General features: G+C 48.7%; 1 protein-coding gene across 1 annotated transcript in view; it reads right to left on the minus strand.

Annotated features, from left to right (window-relative positions):
* epha4b (eph receptor A4b) overlaps nt 1-20,000 on the minus strand; it is a 113,455-nt gene that overhangs the window by 44,326 nt on the left and 49,129 nt on the right. Inside the window, exons 4-5 of the mRNA XM_062553630.1 lie at nt 4,754-4,909; nt 1-229 (exon numbers count right to left, since the gene is read on the minus strand). The exon at nt 1-229 is cut by the window's left edge and continues 107 nt beyond it. Coding sequence (XP_062409614.1) covers nt 1-229; nt 4,754-4,909 — 385 coding nt within the window. The remainder of the gene's footprint in view (nt 230-4,753; nt 4,910-20,000) is intronic.

A 20,000-nucleotide genomic window follows, 5' to 3' on the forward strand; every position in this document is an offset into this window, starting at 1 on the left:
AGCAGGTCGGTCACCTGCACCTTGGCGCTCAGCAGGCCGAACTGCCGCGGCGCAAAATGGAGGCCGCCGCCGCACGGGCTGCACTTCCTGCCGTCCGACGAGCACTTCCTGCAGTGCACGTTGTAGGCCACGTCGCCACGGCCACCGGTCTCCCGCGGCGAGCTCCACTCCAGGGTGACGGAGGTATCGTTTATGGTGGAGATGGGGTGCTCAGGGGCCGATGGGGGCTCTGAGGGATGGAGGGATGGAGAAAGAGAGAGAGGGAGAGTGGTGTCAAAGCTCACAGATGTAAACATAGGTCCTTTATTAGAACTAATGTCATACACTATCACAAAGTTATATTTAAAGTTATATTTAAAACCATCCTCTATCACAACAGGGACGGAGGGAGAGATGGAGAGAGAGAGAGAGAGAGAGAGAGAGAGAGAGAGAGAGAGAGAGAGAGAGAGAGAGAGACACTACTAATGCAATATTATTTTATCCTTTTTTTACTGTTGTACGGCTCTGAATACAACTGAACAGTGAGCTGAGTTCAGTGAGAATGAAATATGGGGGAGAGACAGACTATGGTTCTTAGTTTTGCAAGTTTGCATTGTTAAAAGCTTAACTGCTTAGTCAATACTATGAGCCCAAAGTCATTCCAAGAGAGCTTGTATTCCCACTGGGAGCTGAACTAAGGGCCAGAGAACACAGAGGCCACAGACCATCAGGAGTCTGACTATCCATCAGGAGTCTGACGATGCTCCAGTCCAACCAGTGCTTACTACTACAAACACCAACGTATTACATTCAGTGCCTTTGCAAGAATAACAACAACTCTTAATACATTGCTCTGTATCTTTGGTGACCTTCCTTTCCATGGCACTTAAATGTGATGGGCAAGTTCTGTCAGGTCTTGGCTATAAACCGCACAGAAAACAACACAAACAATAACACTAACATTTCAGAAAGTAAATCCAGATGCCAGAGAAAGAAATTCACCATTGGTTTCATCAAGCATATTAAAAATGCTGCATACCTACGGCTGAAGAACTGGTGACTTCAGCCTGACCATGAATGATTTGAAATTGAAAGCATGAAGGCCTTTCTATGATATTAAAAATATTAAATTTGACATACAAATTGGAATTTGGCTCAAAATATTCGACTAAAAGCACCAATTGCATTACAACAGCAAAGTGTGGGGTCTGCTTATCATGTAGAGTGGTTTACAAAATGGGATAAAAACCCTGTTGAAACCTCTGCATGCAGGAATTCTTTCCTAAATTCAAAATAATCTGAAAACTTTGAGGACAATAAACTTGTTTGAATATGACTAGGCAAGGAGCAGAGAGAAAGAGAGAGGGCTGTAGGGCTTTAAAGGCAGCTGGGGCACGGCATGCTCAGCTTCAGTTCAGCATACTGCGTCTGTATAGTGTGTGTGTGTGTGTGTCAGTGTGTGTCTCTGTGTGTGTGTCTGTGCATGTGTGTGTGTGTGTGTGTGTGTGTGTGTGTGTGTGTGTGTGTGTGTGTGTGTGTGTGTGTGTGGAGTGGCCCATACACAAGCACACTCTGCTGCCAGCAGGCAGGCAGTTGGTATGCAAGGCTGCAGGTGGAGGCACACAGGGGGCTTTGTGATGAGGGAGCGGGGCGCTGGCTGAACCCGCTGCTCCGGTACCGCGGTTCTGTGGGGAGAACCGGTACCAACTGGGCCAGCAGTGTGGGGAACTCTGTTTAATGAAGTGCCAATGCTCACAGCCTCCAGTACCACGAGAGTTCCTACTGTGCACCCTCCCTCTCTCTCACTATCTCATTCCCTCTCTCCATCTCTCCTTTCACTCTTCTCTCCCATGTATTCCCCCCATCTCCATCGCTGCTGGAGTATCTGCAGTGCCCTCTCTGTCTCTTTCTCTCTCTCTCTCATTCTCTCCTGCTCTTGCTTCACTTACTCTCTCCATCTCTCCATCTCACTCTGTATCTCTCACTTTCTCTCTCTCTCACTTTGTATCCCTCACTTTCTCTCTCTCTCTTTATGGTGTTCTCTGTGTCTCTTCTTGCACTTCTCTTTCTGTGTGCCATGTTCTCAAGGCTGTAGAGTTGGGACCAGACTTAATGCAATTTATGGGACAAAGCTTTCTTGCTACAGAACAATTTCTATCTCTGTTCATTTGGTTGTGACAAAAATGTCCAGCATGTCATATATTACTGTAATGGAGGAGATACACTCATACTGCAGTGTCCATGTTTGTGAGTCTGGGCCTGTGTGTGTGTGTGTGTGTGTGTGTGTGTGTGTGTGTGTGTGTGTGTGTGTGTGTGTGTGTGTGTGTGTGTGTGTGTGTGTGTGTGTGTGTGTGTGTGTGTGTGTGTGTGTGTGTGTGTGTGTGTGTGTGTGTGTGTGTGCGCGCGCGTGCGTGTTTGTTTGTGTGTGGTGTTGGGTGTATGTGTGTGTGTGTGTGTGGGGGGGGGGGGGCATTTGTGTGTGTGTGTGTGTGTGAGAGAGAGAGAGAGTGTGTGCCTTCATGAATTAATGTGTGTGTGTGTCTATATGTGTGCAGTCAGGTGCACATCCTTGAATGTATTTTCAGAGAAACCTGTGTGTGCATTCCTTGACAAGCATTATCGATCAGAGCAGCTCAGCCCCCACCCCACACCCCCCTGCTGATGAAAAGCCTCTGCACTGGGCTCTGCTGAACTGATGAGATTGGAGGAGATTGGAGACGAGGGAAGGAAACAGAAGGGTGGGCCACACAGGTACGGATCAAGGGGAAGAGAGACGAATAAAGAGGTAGAGAGACAACGAGAGACAGAGAAAGGGAGAGAGATGGAGAAAGACAGATAGAGGGAGAGAGAGAGAAAGAGAGATAGAGAGAGAGAGAAAGAGAGGACAAAAGCAGGAGAAGCAAGGGAGAGATAGACAGCCAGGCTGATAGGAGGGGGATTTAAACAGCTGACAGTGATGACATTTCATCAGATGTGGGCCCCCGTGGAAGAATGAAGAGCATTCCCCTGGGTCCCGCCCGACAGCCAGGCCCATCTCTCCTCCGCCCCGGCCCAGGGAAGGCAGCCCCTTCTGGGGGAGAGGAGGAGAGGAGAGCAGGGCAGTGCACGGGGCCTGGCTGGGTAATTACTCCTGTCTGGAGCATACATCTGATGACAGGCTGAGATGCATGACCATACTGTATGCAGCCTCTTCCCTCTCATTCTCTCCTGCTCTCCTCCACTGCTTCAATGCCATACGTGTGTGTGTGTGTGTGTGTGTGTGTGTGTGTGTGTGTGTGTGTGTGTGTGTGTGTGTGTGTGTGTGTGTGTGTGTGTGTGTGTGTGTGTGTGTGTGTGTGTGTGTGTGTGTGTGTGTGTGTGTGTGTGTGTGTGTGTGTGTGCGTGTGCGTGTGCGTGTGTGTGTCTGTGTGTGTGTGTCTGTGTGTGTGTGCTTGAGTGAGTGCCCTGCTCTCCTCGGTGGCCATTTTATTCCGCTGTCTATGTCCATCGTCTTTTTTTCTTTTTCTCTGTCCTCTGTATTTTCCTCTTCTATTTTTCAGCTTTCCTACTCTCTTTCTTTCCCTCATCATCATCTCTCTCTCTCTCTCGCTCTCTCTCTCTGTCAGTTCTCTTCGACTTCTCTCTCTATCAGAGTCAGACAGTCAGTCAGCCAGAGAGGAGAGTTTTGGGAGCTCATCACACCTGGCATACACCTGAGAGCAACTTGTTGCCGTGGCAATGAGGGAACGCTCCAATACACCTGCACGCTTTATTGAAGTAATAACTCATATTTACCAGGGACTCACCACAGTGATACAACTACACAGAATCTGCTGTCTGCCTGACTGACCAACACTGTGTGTGTGTGTGTGTGTGTGTGTGTGTGTGTGTGTGTGTGTGTGTGCGTGTGTGTGAATGACACATACTGTACCCCTGTGTGAAAGGCAGCATTTATGAGTATGTTTATGAGATTAGGCGACTTTGCATACATATGTGTGTGTGTGTGTGTGTGTGTGTGTGTGTGTGTGTGTGTGTGTGTGTGTCTGTGTGTGTGTGTGTGTGATCCTGTTTGTATTTATATCTGTGTGACATTGTCATTCAAAACCTTCTCAAATATGTAAATGAGTGCAATCTCATCTCTCTGTGCTGTTTGTGTGAGGTGTGTGTGTGTGTGTGTGTGTGTGTGTGAAATATCATGGCCATATGTGAGTGAGTCAGGAAGCCTGTGCTGATTTATGCTTTCCCCACCATCTCTAATTAGATTAGCACATCATTGTTGCCTCTGGCCTGATGACTCGCATACAGAAACAAATCTTCCAATCTGCCTCCCTGGCCTAACTCTGAACAGCACCTCTCCCACACCAGCACACAACTCAATCTGCCTCCCTGGCCTAACTCTACACAGCACCGCTCCCACACCACCACACAACTCAATCTGCCTCCCTGGCCTAACTCTGAACAGCACCGCTCCCACACCAGTACACAACTCAATCTGCCTCCCTGGCCTAACTCTGAACAGCACCTCCCACACCACCAGCACAACTCAATCTGCCTCCCTGGCCTAACTCTGAACAGCACCACTCCGGCGCTCCCACACCAACACACAACTCAGCACAGCACAGCCAAGACGCGCTGGAGACCCCTTTTAGGATACTGGCTTTGGCATGTGGCCCTGGATGCTTTATCAGATATGGATGAATGCATGTCCTCTCCATATGTGTGCATGCGTGTGTGTCTCTCTCTCCGTATGTATGTATGTGTGTGTGTGTGTGTGTGTATGTGTGTGTTCACTCACGCGTGCAGGCCATGAAGCGCGGGTCTCCGTCGGCACGGTAGTAGCCCTTCTCGCAGGTGCACTCGGCCGCTCTCTCCTGGTGGGAGAAGCTGTGTGGGGGACACTTGGCACAGTAGGTCTCCGTGGCCTCCGCCTTATAGAAGCCTGGCCTGCAGGCTGCACAGCAGGAGAGGAGAGGAGGAGAGGAGGAATAAGAGAGGAGGGGAGAGGAGAGGAGAGGAGTGGAGAGGGAAGAAAGGAGAAATGAAACCATTGTTACATTTTCTTATACAGTTACACCAATGAAGAACATAAAACATTAAACACTCTAACTGACGAGGCTCACACCATTACAGCAGTAAGAGGAAACAGAAGATATCCAAGCATGACCTTTTTTACACTGCATTTAGCAGACACTTTTCTTGTCCAAAGTGACTTATATATGTCAACTATATTGCAAGGGATTACTTTGTCCCTGGAGCAACTTGGGGTTAAGTGCCTTGCTCAAGGGCACAACGGTGGAAGCCGGGCCCTGAACTGACAACTTTCAGGCTACTGCACGCTAGCCCAGCTCCCTAACCACCACACTACCACATCTGCTTGGCCACCCAGTACTAGAGAATGGAAGAGCAGAGGGGCCAAGAGGAAGAGGATGTTGTGTTAGAGAGGAAGAGGATGTTGGATTAAAGAGGAAGAGGAGGTTGGGTTAAAGAGGAAGGGGATGTTGGGTTAAAGAGGAAGATGATGTTGGGTTAGAGAGGAAGAGGATGTTGGGTTAGAGAGGAAGAGGATGTTGGGTTAGAGAGGAAGAGGATGTTGGGTTAGAGAGGAAGAGGATGCTGGGTTAGAGAGGAAGAGGATGCTGGGTTAGAGAGGAAGAGGGGAGGGCCCATGAGGAAGAGGATGTTGGGTTAGAGAGGAAGAGGATGTTGGGTTAGAGAGGAAGAGGATGTTGGGCTAGAGAGGAAGAGGATGTTGGGTTAGAGAGGAAGAGGATGTTGGGCTAGAGAGGAAGAGGATGTTGGGCTAGAGAGGAAGAGGATGTTGGGCTAGAGAGGAAGAGGATGTTGGGTTAGAGAGGAAGAGGATGATGGGTTAGAGAGGAAGAGGATGCTGGGTTAGAGAGGAAGGCTACTGTGCATAATCCAATTACACACAGCTCCTTTGGCGTGCTTCTCCATCTTTTCATCCCTTCTCTCCCTCTCTCCCTCCTTCACTTCATTCTTCTCTTTCTTCTTCTCTCTCTCTGAGTCTTCCCTCCTCTTCTCTCTCCTTTCTTGTTAGCTATTCATCATTCTTTCTTTCTCTCACTGTTAATTCTTCTCTTTATCTTCTCTTGTTCTTTTCTATCACCTCTTTTCATTCATCCTCATCCATCCCTTTCACTCACTCTCTTTATGTTTGCCTTCAACCTCTCTCTCTCTCAGTTACTCTCTCACTCGCTTATTCCCTCCCTCTTCCTCTCTCTGTTGCTCTGAATCACTGCCTGATTATAATTCTATCTCATGCTCCCACCTTTTGATCATGATTCTTTCAAAACACACAAACAAACACAGAGAGAGAGAGAGAGAGAGAGAGAGAGAGAGAGAGAAAGAGAGGGATTTGTGAACATTCAGCAATCAAAGCATCACAGCTATTGTAGACTTTCATGTAAACAGTACTAATGCAGAGAACACTCGGCCTCAAGAACATGACTGGTCGAGTTTTACAAAAACAGAAAATACAGAATTTGACTGGCAAACCTTTTACAGTACATCACAGTATTTCTTGGGGTGTTCAGGCTCCCTTAGGGAGTTTTCCTAATCAAAACAATTGCTTGCTCACTCGTGTTCACACACACACACACACACACACACACACACACACACACATACGCTCTAAATCCTTGCAGCTGACCCAATTTCCGTGTATAGTATATTCCTATATTCAGGAAATCTAACATGGGCACAGGACTATCACATTGCACACACGCACACACACACACACACACACACACACACACACACACACAGACAGGCCTTGACAGAAGGTCCTGGAGGATCGCACAGAGCAGCAGCTCTAGTTCACAGTGCCGCCGCAGGCTTGTCTTGTGGAGTGATGTCATGAAGCGCTGCACTTTATGTGACATATTCTAATGTATGTAAATGCTGGACCCCGGTGAATTTTAATGAATTGGAGAGGCCATATTTATTTGATTGCTTTGCAGCCCCGTAACAAGGCACACACGTCTCCTGGGGGTAAGGACGTAAATTCTGGCTGGGGGGGGTGGATGTGGGGGTGGAGCTGGGGATGGCAGTTAGGTGTGAGAGGGAGCGCAGGCAATCCGCAGCGGGAAGCAAATTAGACAATCCCATCTGCCTCGGAGGTCAAGCGATCGAGAGTGTCGGAAATGCAATTCAATTGATGGATCAATGTGATGATGAATTTATCCTCCCGCTGATTGCGTGTGCGAGCGCTGAAGGTCACGGATTTAATCAAGGGGCCGCACGTACCTCCGCCGCCACCGACGACTCCCCCACCCCACCCCACCCCACATCGTAAATCCTCAGCCCAGGTGGTGTGGCAGGCAGGCAGGCAGGCAGGCAGGCAAGCTGGGCTCAGGCCTTGATCTAGTCACATCTCCTCTCCTCTCCTCTGCCTTCTATGCTACTGGTGCAGCTGTGCCCTTATAAACCATGCCCATCCCCGTAGAGCACCTGTAGCCCAATTACTGTATACGCCAACCGCTAGGCCTTCTTTACAAATGGGATAATAGTTGGGACAAAAAGCCTTCCAACTAAGCATTCAGTAACCTAATACATAATATACATTCAGTAAGTATAATGTATGCATTACAGTAATATTTGTTTACAAATCAAATACTAACAGCTGTTTTGATATAGCGGGTGAGGCTGTTTAATTCAAAAGCTTAATGATAGAGGAGATTTTTCAGTCTCTAAAATTCGTAACTTCACGATCTGCCACTTGTTTGTTTAGCCAAATAGCCAGAGTAGCCCATATCTGAATGCTTTTCATGACCATGGCACTCTGAAGCAACCCTTCAATTTGGGAGCATGCAGTTGGATGGTTGCTTGTTTATTCAAATTCCACAGACAGTCCAAAGTATTAGTATGACCAAAATGCTCAGAGTTGCAGTTTATGAAAACATTATTTTCTGTGTCAACCCAACATTGCATCCTGGTGTCAGCAGGTGTCATGTTGTGGAGGTCAAACCACATCCAAAGGTGCACTCGATATTGTTGAGGTGACACATGAAGTCTGTAACGTATTTCACATCCAAACACCTGACTCAACACAGCACTTACTGGTGCTTTTTTCCCCCACTCCTTTCTTCCTCCCTCAAATGTCTGTCTGGACATGTTGCTACATTGCACTGCAAACAATGGTCAACAACTTGTACCACAAAACTGTCAACTATGGTTGTCTTTCTGACTTTTTAACTGGGACGCGGTCAACTTGGGGGTGACATTGTTCCCGGTTGGGTTAAATGGGACATGGCATAACAACATCAACAACAGCAGCTTAAACAAATGGTTCAAATGGTACACCAAGACAAGACCAAGACTAAGACAAAACATACTAACATACCACAGTGTTGCATAAATAGAAGAGTCCCCTGACCAAAATACAATAATAGAATCATAAAATAAACACAGTAAATGTATGTCAATCATTGGCTGGCTCAAGAGGATCTCAATATATTCTGCAGTAATGCAATAGAATAGAATAGAATAGAATAGAATATATACTTTAGCCATATACAATAGCCATTTATAAGCCCTCACCCCAGGACTTTCGAGTCTGTGTGTGTGTGTGTGTGTGTGTGTGTGTGTGTGTGTGTGTGTGTGTGTGTGTGTGTGTGTGTCAGCCATTTGCTGCACTCCCAGTGAAGCCAGAAGTAGTGTGCTTCAGTCCCACTGCAGAGGGCTTGACAGCCACTCACTGTGTGCTGTCAATATGGCTCTCCATTCATAAACAGACACCTAAGGTGCCTTTCAAAGCAGCGCAAGGCCTCAAAGCCTTTTCGCTGTCTATCTTTCCCTCTGTGGCTTTCTTCCTTCCTTTCTTTCTTTCTCCTAGCTTATTATCCTTCTCTTTCTTTCTCTTTTTCTGTTTTTTTTCTCTCACACACTCTCTCTCTCTCATGCCATCTCTCCCAAGGTTATGTGGAGGGCTGGAGAGTGCTGTGTGTGCTGTGCTGGGCTGTGTGTGCTGGGCTGTGTGTGCTGTGCTGTGTGTGCTGGGCTGTGTGTGCTGGGCTGGGCTGTGTGTGCTGGGCTGGGCTGTGTGTGCTGGGCTGTGTGTGCTGGGCTGTGTGTGCTGGGCTGGGCTGTGTGGGCTGGGCTGTGTGTGCTGGGCTGGGCTGTGTGGGCTGGGCTGTGTGTGCTGGGCTGGGCTGTGTGTGCTTGGCTGTGCTGGGCTGTGCTGTGCTGTGTGGGCTGGGCTGGGCTGTGTGTGCTGTGCTGGGCTGTGTGTGCTGGGCTGTGTGCTGGGCTGTGTGTGCTGTGCTGTGCTGGGCTGTGTGTGCTGGGCTGTGTGTGATGTGCTGTGCTGTGTGTGCTGGGCTGTGTGTGCTGTGCTGGGCTGTGTGTGCTGTGCTGTGCTGTGCTGTGTGTGCTGGGCTGTGTGTGCTGGGCTGTGTGTGCTGTGCTGTGCTGTGTGTGCTGTGCTGGGCTGTGTGTGCTGTGTGTGCTGTGTGTGCTGGGCTGTGTGTGCTGTGCTGGGCTGTGTGTGCTGTGCTGTGTGTGCTGTGTGTGCTGGGCTGTGCTGGGCTGTGTGTGATGTGCTGGGCTGTGTGTGCTGTGCTGTGTGTGCTGTGCTGTGCTGTGTGTGCTGTGTGTGCTGTGTGTGCTGTGTGTGCTGGGCTGTGTGTGCTGGGCTGTGTGTGCTGGGCTGGGCTGTGTGTGCTGTGCTGTGTGTGCTGTGCTGTGTGTGCTGTGCTGGGCTGTGTGTGCTGTGCTGGGCTGTGTGTGCTGGGCTGTGTGTGCTGTGTGTGCTGTGCTGGGCTGTGTGTGCTGGGCTGTGTGTGCTGTGTGTGCTGGGCTGTGTGTGCTGGGCTGTGTGTGCTGTGCTGTGTGTGCTGGGCTGTGTGTGCTGTGCTGTGCTGTGCTGTGCTGTGCTGGGCTGGGCTGTGCTGTGCTGGAGAGCAGTGAGGGCAGTGTTGCCCTGAGGAGAGTGAGGCCCGGCGGAGGGAGAGAGGGGGAGCGAGAGGGCAGCGCCACACCACAGGAGCCTCATCAGAGGGGGCCGAGGGGGCGCGGAGGCAGGCTGGGCACAGCGCCCAGCATGGTGGTGGGAGGGGAGGGTGTGTGTGTGTGTGTGGGGCTACTCTATCACTGGCACCACTCAAGTGGAATCTATTGCTTGTGAATGTTAACACACACACACACACACACACACACACACACACACACACACACACACACACACACACACACACACACACACACACACACACACACACACACACACACACACACACACAGTTCTAGTGTTTAAGGGATATTTAGCCAGTTTCGCACTCTATAACACACATAGCACACTACTTCCTTACTTACTGACTTAGTGACATACTATACAGTACTGTATGCTGAGCACCACAAACAAGGCATGCAAGTAAAAAGAGTAGAAAATAACCCCAGACCCCTCCAACATCTTGCACACTGTATACCAGCAAGAAAACAGAGGAAAAGTTCTGCTTTTGCCCAATTTCCCCATTCACTTCCATCCAAAGGGTTAACCGTGTCCACTTATCTGGAGTGGCGCTGACTCCAACACTAAATCAACCCGCGGGGAGCGAACACAGCGCAGAAGATTGCAGCTCACATGTCTTTTCAGTAGGCCTTCCCCATTAAATATTTAACAGGCCTCCGACTCCAGTCCTGTGTTTATGGCGATCAATAGCTTTTAGATATGACGAGCGAAGATGACAGGACATGGGAGCGGAGCCTGAGGAGGAGCTCGGGAGCCGCTCGCGTCGGGGTGATGCCTGGAGAACTCGATCCGCCAGCACGACGACACTCTGTTTATCAAACAGTCATTTGTAATTGGAATCGACCGTGAACAATTCAGGGTCTTTGATGGCCTTATTGCTGGCCTTTCATTCGGATATACAGAGCTTTCTCTCCCTGCCTGTGGATATCTCTGTCTGTGTGTGCGTCTGTGTGTGTGTGTGTGTGTGTGTGTGTGTGTGTGTGTGTGTGTGTGTGTGTGTGTGTGTGTGTGTGTGTGTGTGTGTGTGTGGTATTTAGACAATAGGAAGTCATGTGAGTTAATGGCGCCTACTGAGAGGCATACAGAGGGAGATGGTAGACAGTTTAATGGGTTAAATGAATGACATAAATAAAGGTCATCTCCTCCCTGTACCAATACCAAGAGACAGATCAGAACAACCAATCAATCACAGAATGAATAATGTAGTATCAATCCCTATTGGTCTGTGCTTTTACATAGACTCCCATAGTAGCCTGGATAAACTGTCTGTGAAATGTATGGGCCACAGTCCTGACCAGGATCTGTTCAAGACTTATCTTAGATATTTCTAAACATGTGAAGCTGCAGTATGTACAGTAACAACAACATGCAGCCAGCCATGCTTTGGACCATATCAGGATCTAGAATAAATCAAAGTCTAATTTGATCCACACAGAACAGTCAACTAGGGTGTTTATAAATATTCAGTATCCCGCGCAACACATCTGCACCAACTGAGGCCCAGAGCTGTGCCAAAACAGAACAAAGTGAGCAAGGCCTTTTAAACACATCAAAACCTCCATCAACAACCCAGGACTTATTTAAAAGCCAGAAACGCAGCTTGGGGAACATCTAAGGCAGAGTGCTTTTTCTTGTGCATGTTGTGATTCACCCCCCAGCCCGCCCCCCAGTGGCCCAGCTCCACACTCAACTCTCTGGGAAAAGGCCACTTCCAGCTCAACACTCTGGCTAACACCACACTCAACTCTCTCGCAGCGCTTGGTTTAGTCCTCCTCCAAACACTAGTGACTTGGCTGCCTGGCCCGCTGTTGACTCCGGCGCCAGTGCTGTTGGGCGAACACAGTAAGCGCTCCACCCGGCTGAGCCTACAGCCTAGCAGCCATAAAGTGCTTTGGGCCTGAGCTCTGGTGCATGTAGAGCCATCCCATGCTCTTTGGGTCTGAGCTCTGGTGCATGTAGAGCCATCCCATGCTCTTTGGGCCTGAGCTCTGGTGCATGAGGAGTCGAACATGAGCAGGCAGTGTGTGAAGAAAGAGCCTGCGATGCTTCCCTTCCCAGCTCTCCAGAGCAAAGACATGAGATATGGAGAGGGTCCCTTAATCAGACTCTTATGGAACCCTCTCCCATCTCAACAAATATGGCAACCCTATATTGATATACAGTACATATACTGTATGTGCACTACCAGTCAAACGTTTAGACGCACCGACTTTTATCTATGGCTCTTCCTTTCTAACTCTTTTTACATAGTAGAGCAACACTGACAACTCTAAAAACTCTCCACACTCCTGCAAAAAAGTGTAAACAAATCTATATTTTAAACTCTTCAAAGCAGACAACGTCTGCTGTGATACAGCATCTCAAACTCCTGGCATTCTCTCAAGCACGCTAAGTTAGACGCTGGGGATGGCTTTCAGTGTCTGACTTTCTGAAGTGTAATATTGTCCAAGTGCTACTTCAGAGGGCATGATAGCACCGTCTGCCGCAGCTCTGCTCTAAGGGAGACAGGGATGTAAAGTCATCAACAGAAAGCGGCACACCTGTGCAAATTGTTTGCTTCACCCGGCAAGGCCGGGTGAAGTTTTTTTTTAACTTTACTGTCATTTTCTGAGGAACATCTGTTAGTTGTAACCGATTATCTGTTCCCTGAACAAGGCCCATAATGAAAGATAGCAGTTGTTTTGCTAACTATGACAGAGACACAGAACCTTTTCACCATTCCTGGTCGTTCATTGCATTTCAAGTTCTAATGAAATCTGAGGTGTTAAGACCAGTAGTTTATACTAAACATATAACATGTGTGCCATTACATACTGTATATCTCAGTAGAAACTGAACGTTGTTCTTTTGCCATTTCTACATTTCACAAAAGCCTGCTTAGCATGTCATGAGAGACAGAGAGGGAGAGAGATGGAGAGATGGAGAGATGGAGAGAGTGCAAGGGGAGAGGAGGCTGAGAGTGATTCATCTCCATGATTCACAATCTAATCAGCTGCTGTTTCTGTGAGAAGGAGCAAAATGCGCACAAAGCCACACAATGTGCTCATACAGTCCGCTCTGTGTTTAATTCAGCTTTCTCCTTTAAGAGGTGCAAACAGCACTCAAAGAATCATGTCAAAACCCCCTGTAGTGGTGGCACTCCTCAACTCTGGAGTCAAATCAACACTCACAGAGAGAGAGAGAGAGAGAGAGAGAGAGAGAGAGAGAGAGAGAGAGAGAGAGAGAGAGAGAGAGAGAGAGAGAGGAGAGAGAGAGAGAGACAGAGACAAAAACAGAGAGAAAGAGACTTTGTTTATAGTAGGACTCTTGAAGCTGTTGTTGTCTGATTGCTTCTTCTTCAAAAGGTCAACATTACATTCACTGATGAACAATGATGAGCATAATAAAAGCTCTTGAATTCTCTTGACAGTTCTAAAGGCAGCACATGTTGGCAAAAAAACATGCCATGCCTTGTGCCATAGGCTCAAGTTAAGTTAAGGGGGTAGAAAGGCACCCAGGCATTTTGAAGAGCATTTAGCTTTTATTGCATGTTCCATGTATAGATGTAATTCAAAGTATCTTACAGACTGCTAGAATTACATTATAACTAGCTCACATACAGTACCAGAATACTGTACACTTACATTTGAAGTAATTTCCAACTTGAATGGTATAATGCATCATTAGAGCTCGAAATGCAAGGATGAGTAATAGTGGTGTGTGTGTGTGTGTGTGTGTGTGTGTGTGTGTGTGTGTGTGTGTGTGTGTGTGCTGTCTGGCCTGCTGCTCCTGAGTGAGTGTGATAAGCAGACTTAGGACCCCAACACAAGACTACCTCAGAGACTCTGCTACCAACAATACTGCTGCTAGGACTACTGCTAGTGACTGTGACAGATATTCTCTCTCTCCCTCTCTCTCTCCCTCTCCCCCCCTCTCGCTCCATCTCATACATGCAAACACACACATAGACAAACCCAAACAGATAGAGGGACACACAGATGGAGCTAAACATGCACACAGGATCCTACAGGAGGAGGAGGAGGAAGAGGAAGAGGAAGTGGTGTGGTGCCGTAACTAATGACCTGCCGCCCGCCACTGGGGCTCCGTGCTCTCAGACGCCACAGAAAAGCCTCCACCCACGAGACGGCTAAGCGCCATCCGCTGTCGCCATGGTGACGCCATCCTGGGATGCAAGCCTCCTATCTGTGTGTGTGTCTGTGTGTTTGTGTGTGTGTTTGGGGGAGAGAGAGACAGCGCTTGTGTATGTGCATGTACTGTATGTACTGTTTGCATATATATATATATGTGTGTGTATGTGTGTGCGTGTGCGTGTGTGTGTGTCAGTGACTGCCAAGGAGGCCCTTTCTAGGGGATTACCAGGCAGCAGTCTCCCCACTTAAAAATTAATACATCAAGCATCAGTGGACTCAGGGCTGATGTAATTGGATTTGACTTGTCTTAAAGCCCTGAGCACATCCACAGCAGGGAAAGGTTACGTGTGTGTGTGTGTGTGTGTGTGTGTGTGTGTGTGTGTGTCGTCTGTGTATGTGAATTTCTGAATGTGTGTGTGTGTGTGTGTATGTGTGTGTATTTGTATGTTTCTGTGTGTAGCATTCACCTCCACGTGAGTAGCCACTAGCCCCAATCTTCAGCTGCACATTGCAAGCAAGTCAAGCAGGTCATGGCAATTCCACACAGCACTGATACAGTGTTGGCCAACGACTTAACCGTCTCCCTGCACAACACAGCCTTTCAACTGCTAGTGACACTCAATGAGGAGTAGAACGACTCCGAGGGAAATGTACTCACAAGCCAACCAGACAAACAGCTGTGATTCATTGAATTAATAGCACCAGCAAATACCCACAGGATGCTATAGGACACAACATCTACTTATCAAATTGTAAAAGGCTTCTTCGCTGATAGGAAAATACTCTCAGCAGTTATTGAGGCAAGTAATTTAATCATCAATTTGCGTATTAGGAAATTACTTTTTGGCTGCCTTGGACCATTCTCATGTGCATCTCAAGATTCACATCTTAAATGGGAATGAGTGTTTTGAATCCGCTGGCCACAAACCAGTTGGAGATGAAAAAAAAAATTGAATTCAGCCAGGAACTGCACTGTCTGATTCTGGGAAGCCATTCTGTCGTTTGCCGCTGGTAGTCAGGGGACAAGTTACCTGCCGTCAGCCTACCTGTCCCCCCTCCCCGTGCTGCACGCTCGTACTAGCCTGTTCTGCAGAGAGACCCTCGGTCTCGGGAGCAGTGGAGATTCCCGGTCAGGCGCTGGCAGTCGTGGCCGGTGCAGGCCAGGCTCGCTCGGACTCTGTGCGCTGGCAGGAGACCAGGTCTCATCACTCATCCTGCCACACTATGGGCCGCTCCAAAAGACACTTAGACCCGCGGAGCAGCCAAGCCCCGGCCACATCTGGGCCAGACCCGGGCCAAGTCCAGCTGGATCCTCACCAGATCAATCCTGGGGCCCGGTCCAGGATGAATGACAGTAGTGTACTCTTTCACAGACAATTATCATGAGCTCTGCACTATTAGTGTGACCTCTCCATGTCAGTGTCCCCGCCATCACATAGCTTCCCACTACCTACCGTATATCCTCGCTCAACTCAGGTTCGATATCTATCATATCTACATGTGACTCAGTCTCATGGAGCACAATATATACTGAAATGTCAGGGTTTCCATCTGTTCGCAAGTTTTGAAAACAGTATGAAAAAGCAACACATGAAAAACTACTATGGCTGCACTGCCTGCTATTGCCTGTGTCTATCCGTATCAGGCATGCCAGCAGAAAGGGACTTTCTCATTGCAGAATCAGGGCAACTACATTGTCTAATATGTGTGCGTGTGTGTGTGTGTGTGTGTGTGTGTGTGTGTGTGTGTGTGTGTGTGTGTGTGTGTGCATGTGAATGAGAGAGAGAGAGGGGAGAGAGTGGGAGCAGGAGAGGAGGAGTGGACAGGAGAGCAGAGCAGAGCAGAGCAGAGCAGGCCTGCCCAATGAAAGGTAATCTGGGCTAAGAGCGGCCAGCAGCAGATTTGATTAGTGCGCCTGCTGAGAGACGTCCAGTTTGACCGGGCCGGCGTAGAGACAGTTGACAGGCCCTGGACACTACCCACAACCCACCTCTCCACTGCCCCACCACACCGCCTCCATCTCCACCTGTCTGCTCCCATTCAGACAACACCTCTCCACCCTTTTACATAACACTCACCATTCAGACACATCACACACACACACACACACACACTCCTCCTCACCCCTGTCTGTTCTCATTCAGCCTGTCTGTTTTCATCTACCTGAGCCATCAGCTGACTCTAAATGAGATCGGTCTCTGGCCTTCAAACACCGGCGCTGGACATCCAGTGGAGATTCTGACACCTCCCTTTACTCACTACACCCCTCAGAGGGCAACACAATGCGCAGGAAGCCTCAGACAACCACTTTACGCAGCAATAACCATCTTACCTCACGCTAAAACATAATAAGTAACCACGGCAGATAAAAAACACCCATTTAAAAAAACACATCTCATGTAAATGATGACAGTGTTCCCCATAGTGGCAGATTGTCCATGATCCCCCTGAGGGCCCCAAATGAGCGTAAAATGTCAATTGACAAAAAAAATGTCTCCAACAATCCCCACACAGATTTCCAAAGCTCCCAGTTTCCCTCAGAACTCTTTGGCTCGCTGGATGAGCAGAGTCAGATGGATCTTAAACCCCAGCCAATTATCAAACCCTTATTCTGCAGATCCTTTCAAATGTCGCCAATCAGAAAGTAATTCACTATCGTACAGGGAGTTTGAGGAAATTGGAGGGCAGTCTTTATCTCATTACAGCAAGGCAGACACACAGTGAGAGAGAGAGAGAGAGAAATGTACAAAGAAGGGGAGGGGGGAGAGAGAGAGAGATACATGTAGCATAGTACAGCCAGAGCAGGCACAAGAAAGATAAAGTGGTACATAGAGAGAGAGAGAGAGGGGAAGGAAAGGCAGAAAAAAGGAAGAAAAAGATAGAGGGAGAAAGAAAGAGAGATGGGGAGGAAGAGAGCAGGGGGAAATGGTGTCTTAAGTGTGATTAAGACACAGAGGGCGGCCTGAGAATTTACCCCAGCCCTCTTAGTTCAGCCTCAGCTGGCCGACTTCTGCTCCAGAGGGTGTGTGTGTGTGTGTGTGTGTGTGTGTGTGTGTGTGTGTGTGTGTGTGTGTGTGTGTGCGTGTGGTGTGTGCTCTTGGCCGCTGAGAAAGCTGTGAAGTTTATGAGCTGCCTCAGCCCAATGCAGCGCAGAGCAGTGGCTTGCTTGCACCCAGACTCATTCCCTCTGCTCCTCCCTAAATCCCAGCCCAGCCCAGCCGGCGCTCCCTCTCTGCTCCCCACTCCAGCTCCATCCCCGCCGCGTGCCAGGAGCAGGCCCACGCCCAGGCCCGCTAATAAGCACTGAGGCGTCGCTAATCCCCCCCCCCCCCTCCTCTGCTCTCCTCCCCGTCTCCTCTCCTCCCCTCTCCTCTCCTCCCCTCCCCTCTATTCTACTCTCCTCTCCTCTCCTCTCCTTCCCTCCATCTCATGGACGCGAGTCAGTCAGACCTGAGTCACACAGCTGCACGCGCATACACACACACACACACACACACACACACACACACACACACACACACATACAAGTGCACACTCATCCAGTGCAGCTACACATACTCATGCATGGTGGGTACCCACAGCAGCAGGAGCACTGGGACATTACTGGGGGATTCTGGGGAACAGGCAGTGGGGCTGGATGCAGTGCTGGCCTTCTCTGCTGTCTGTAGCTAGGAGCTGGAATGCTGACTGGGTGAGAAAGCTGGACTTTGTCAAACCAGAACCAAAGAAAGAGAGAGTTGTGACACTGTTTGATGTTGCCCCACACGATCAAAAGTTCCAAAAAACCTGCGCTGAATGGCTAAATCGCAGGAGGGTGGGATGTACTTCTGGATGCTGGAGGGTGTATTCAATTAACTTATTGACTGCTGACCAAGAGATTGGCTGTTAATAGTTCCAAAGGCCCATAACGAGGAAATAGCCTGGAAAAAGTGCTGCCATTTTTTCCTACGGATGTCTATGGGAGTGTCGCCACTCTGTTTTATCTACCGCTCTGTGTCAAACTATTCATGGGTTTCATCAGGTCCCTTTCCACAGGTGTATAAAATCAAGCACCTTGATTATCAATGCAGACTGCATGGTGCTTGATTAATACACCTGTGGAAAGGGACCTGATAAAACCCATGAATTGGTTTCTTCTATGACAGCAACACCGAAGCTGTCGTCCTGTCTGGAGGATTCCATCCAAAAGCATCACATGTGAAATCTACGGTCTACATTACGGTCAAGTCTACCCTCACATGTGAAATCTACGGTCTACATTATGGTCAAGTCTGCCCTGCTGACCGTCCACGTGACCTGAGTGTAATGACAGGCTGGTGAGTCATTCCTTTAACCATAGACAGGCCACCACACAGGCTATCAGTGGGATCCTGTTCACCATCGGCACAGTGAGCAACAAAACCATCACCACACCACAGGTCTGGGAGGGAAAGAGACTTTGACTGCTGACCTGGCAGAGAGACTTCAATTTTAAAACTCCTTTATTGATCAAAAAGACCTTATAAAGCACCTCAACCCCAAACTTCACCAACACCTTGGTATAAAAGCACATCACCGATCAAATATCAGGTACCATCATCAACAATAAAGAGAGAGAGAGAGACACACACAGCACAACACTCTTTTATGAAACCACATCATACTCTCTCACAATGTCACGTCATCAAAACACGGCAAAACAAAAACCCTCAACTACAGAGCGACAGAGACAGAGAAAGAAAGAGAGAGAGAGAGAAATAGAGAGAAAAATAGAGAGAAAGACAGACAGCACTATACCACAGGCCTCTGTCACCTCGCAGTGTGTGTGATGAAGTGAGTCTGTGTGTGTAACAGTAACAGACTGGCAGGGACAGTGCTTTCATCATGAAGAACATAACTCAGCGTTGGTGCCTGGCATCCACTCCCACCATCCTCCACCCCCCCCCCCCCCCCCCCCCCCCCTCTGCTCTTCCATCCATTCCGCTCGCCCCCCAACGGACCAAAGTGCTTCTGGACCTTCCCGGTCGCCCACATGCATTGATTTTGTGTCACTGAAGCAAACAAACAAAAAAAGGAAAAATAAACAAATAAATACAGAAACATACTCTCTCACTTCTCCGTCCTCTCCAGCTCCCCCCATCGCCCTTAAAGCCGCATCGATATCGAATCAGCGTGTGACTGTTCCAGTCCAGTACGCCAGGCTGACGAGAAACTCCACCCAAGGCCTCTAGCTTCGTCTGCACTGTGATCATGCGTCCCCTAGTTAACCACCGCGGGACCGCCTCAACACAACCCCTTCACAGCGCACACACACACACACACACACACACACACAGATACACACATACTGCTGAACTTGTTTTCTGACAGAGGCAGCGCTACATCACAGATAAAGAGAGAGAGAGAGAGAGAGAGAGAGAGAGAGAGAGAGAGAGAGAGAGAGAGAGAGAGAGAGAAAGAGAGACTGAGAGAGAAAGAGGGAAAAAATCAAAGAGAAAAAGGTGAGTGAGCGAGAAGGGGGGGGGGGTGTAGCTGGCTGAAGAAAAAAAAGAGAGAATAAGCCAGAGAAAAACTGAGAGAAATCAATGACTCTTGCATAACAACACTTATGTACCATGTTAAGAAATGGAAGGCAAAACACTGAAGTTAAATGAGCGAGAATCATGTTCCTGAATCATTCTCTCACAGTATTTTTCATTCTCTTGATCACTCAGGCCCCTGACTGATCGTCATTATCGTCAACATCATCACTTTCCAACTCATGCAACGCCCACCCCCATCCATCTCTCTTCTGTCTCACACACACACACACACACACACACACACACAGAGAGAGACACAAACAAGCTTTCATCTCAATGGGCCTGTTGCTTTGAGCCTGAGGATTAGGCCTGTTTTCTCAGGCGGAGGTCTCAAGAGGACTCTGTCCCTGGGCATGATGGAGA

The sequence above is a fragment of the Sardina pilchardus genome, chromosome 2 (assembly GCF_963854185.1).
Source record: "Sardina pilchardus chromosome 2, fSarPil1.1, whole genome shotgun sequence".
In the NCBI taxonomy this organism is placed as follows: domain Eukaryota; kingdom Metazoa; phylum Chordata; class Actinopteri; order Clupeiformes; family Clupeidae; genus Sardina; species Sardina pilchardus.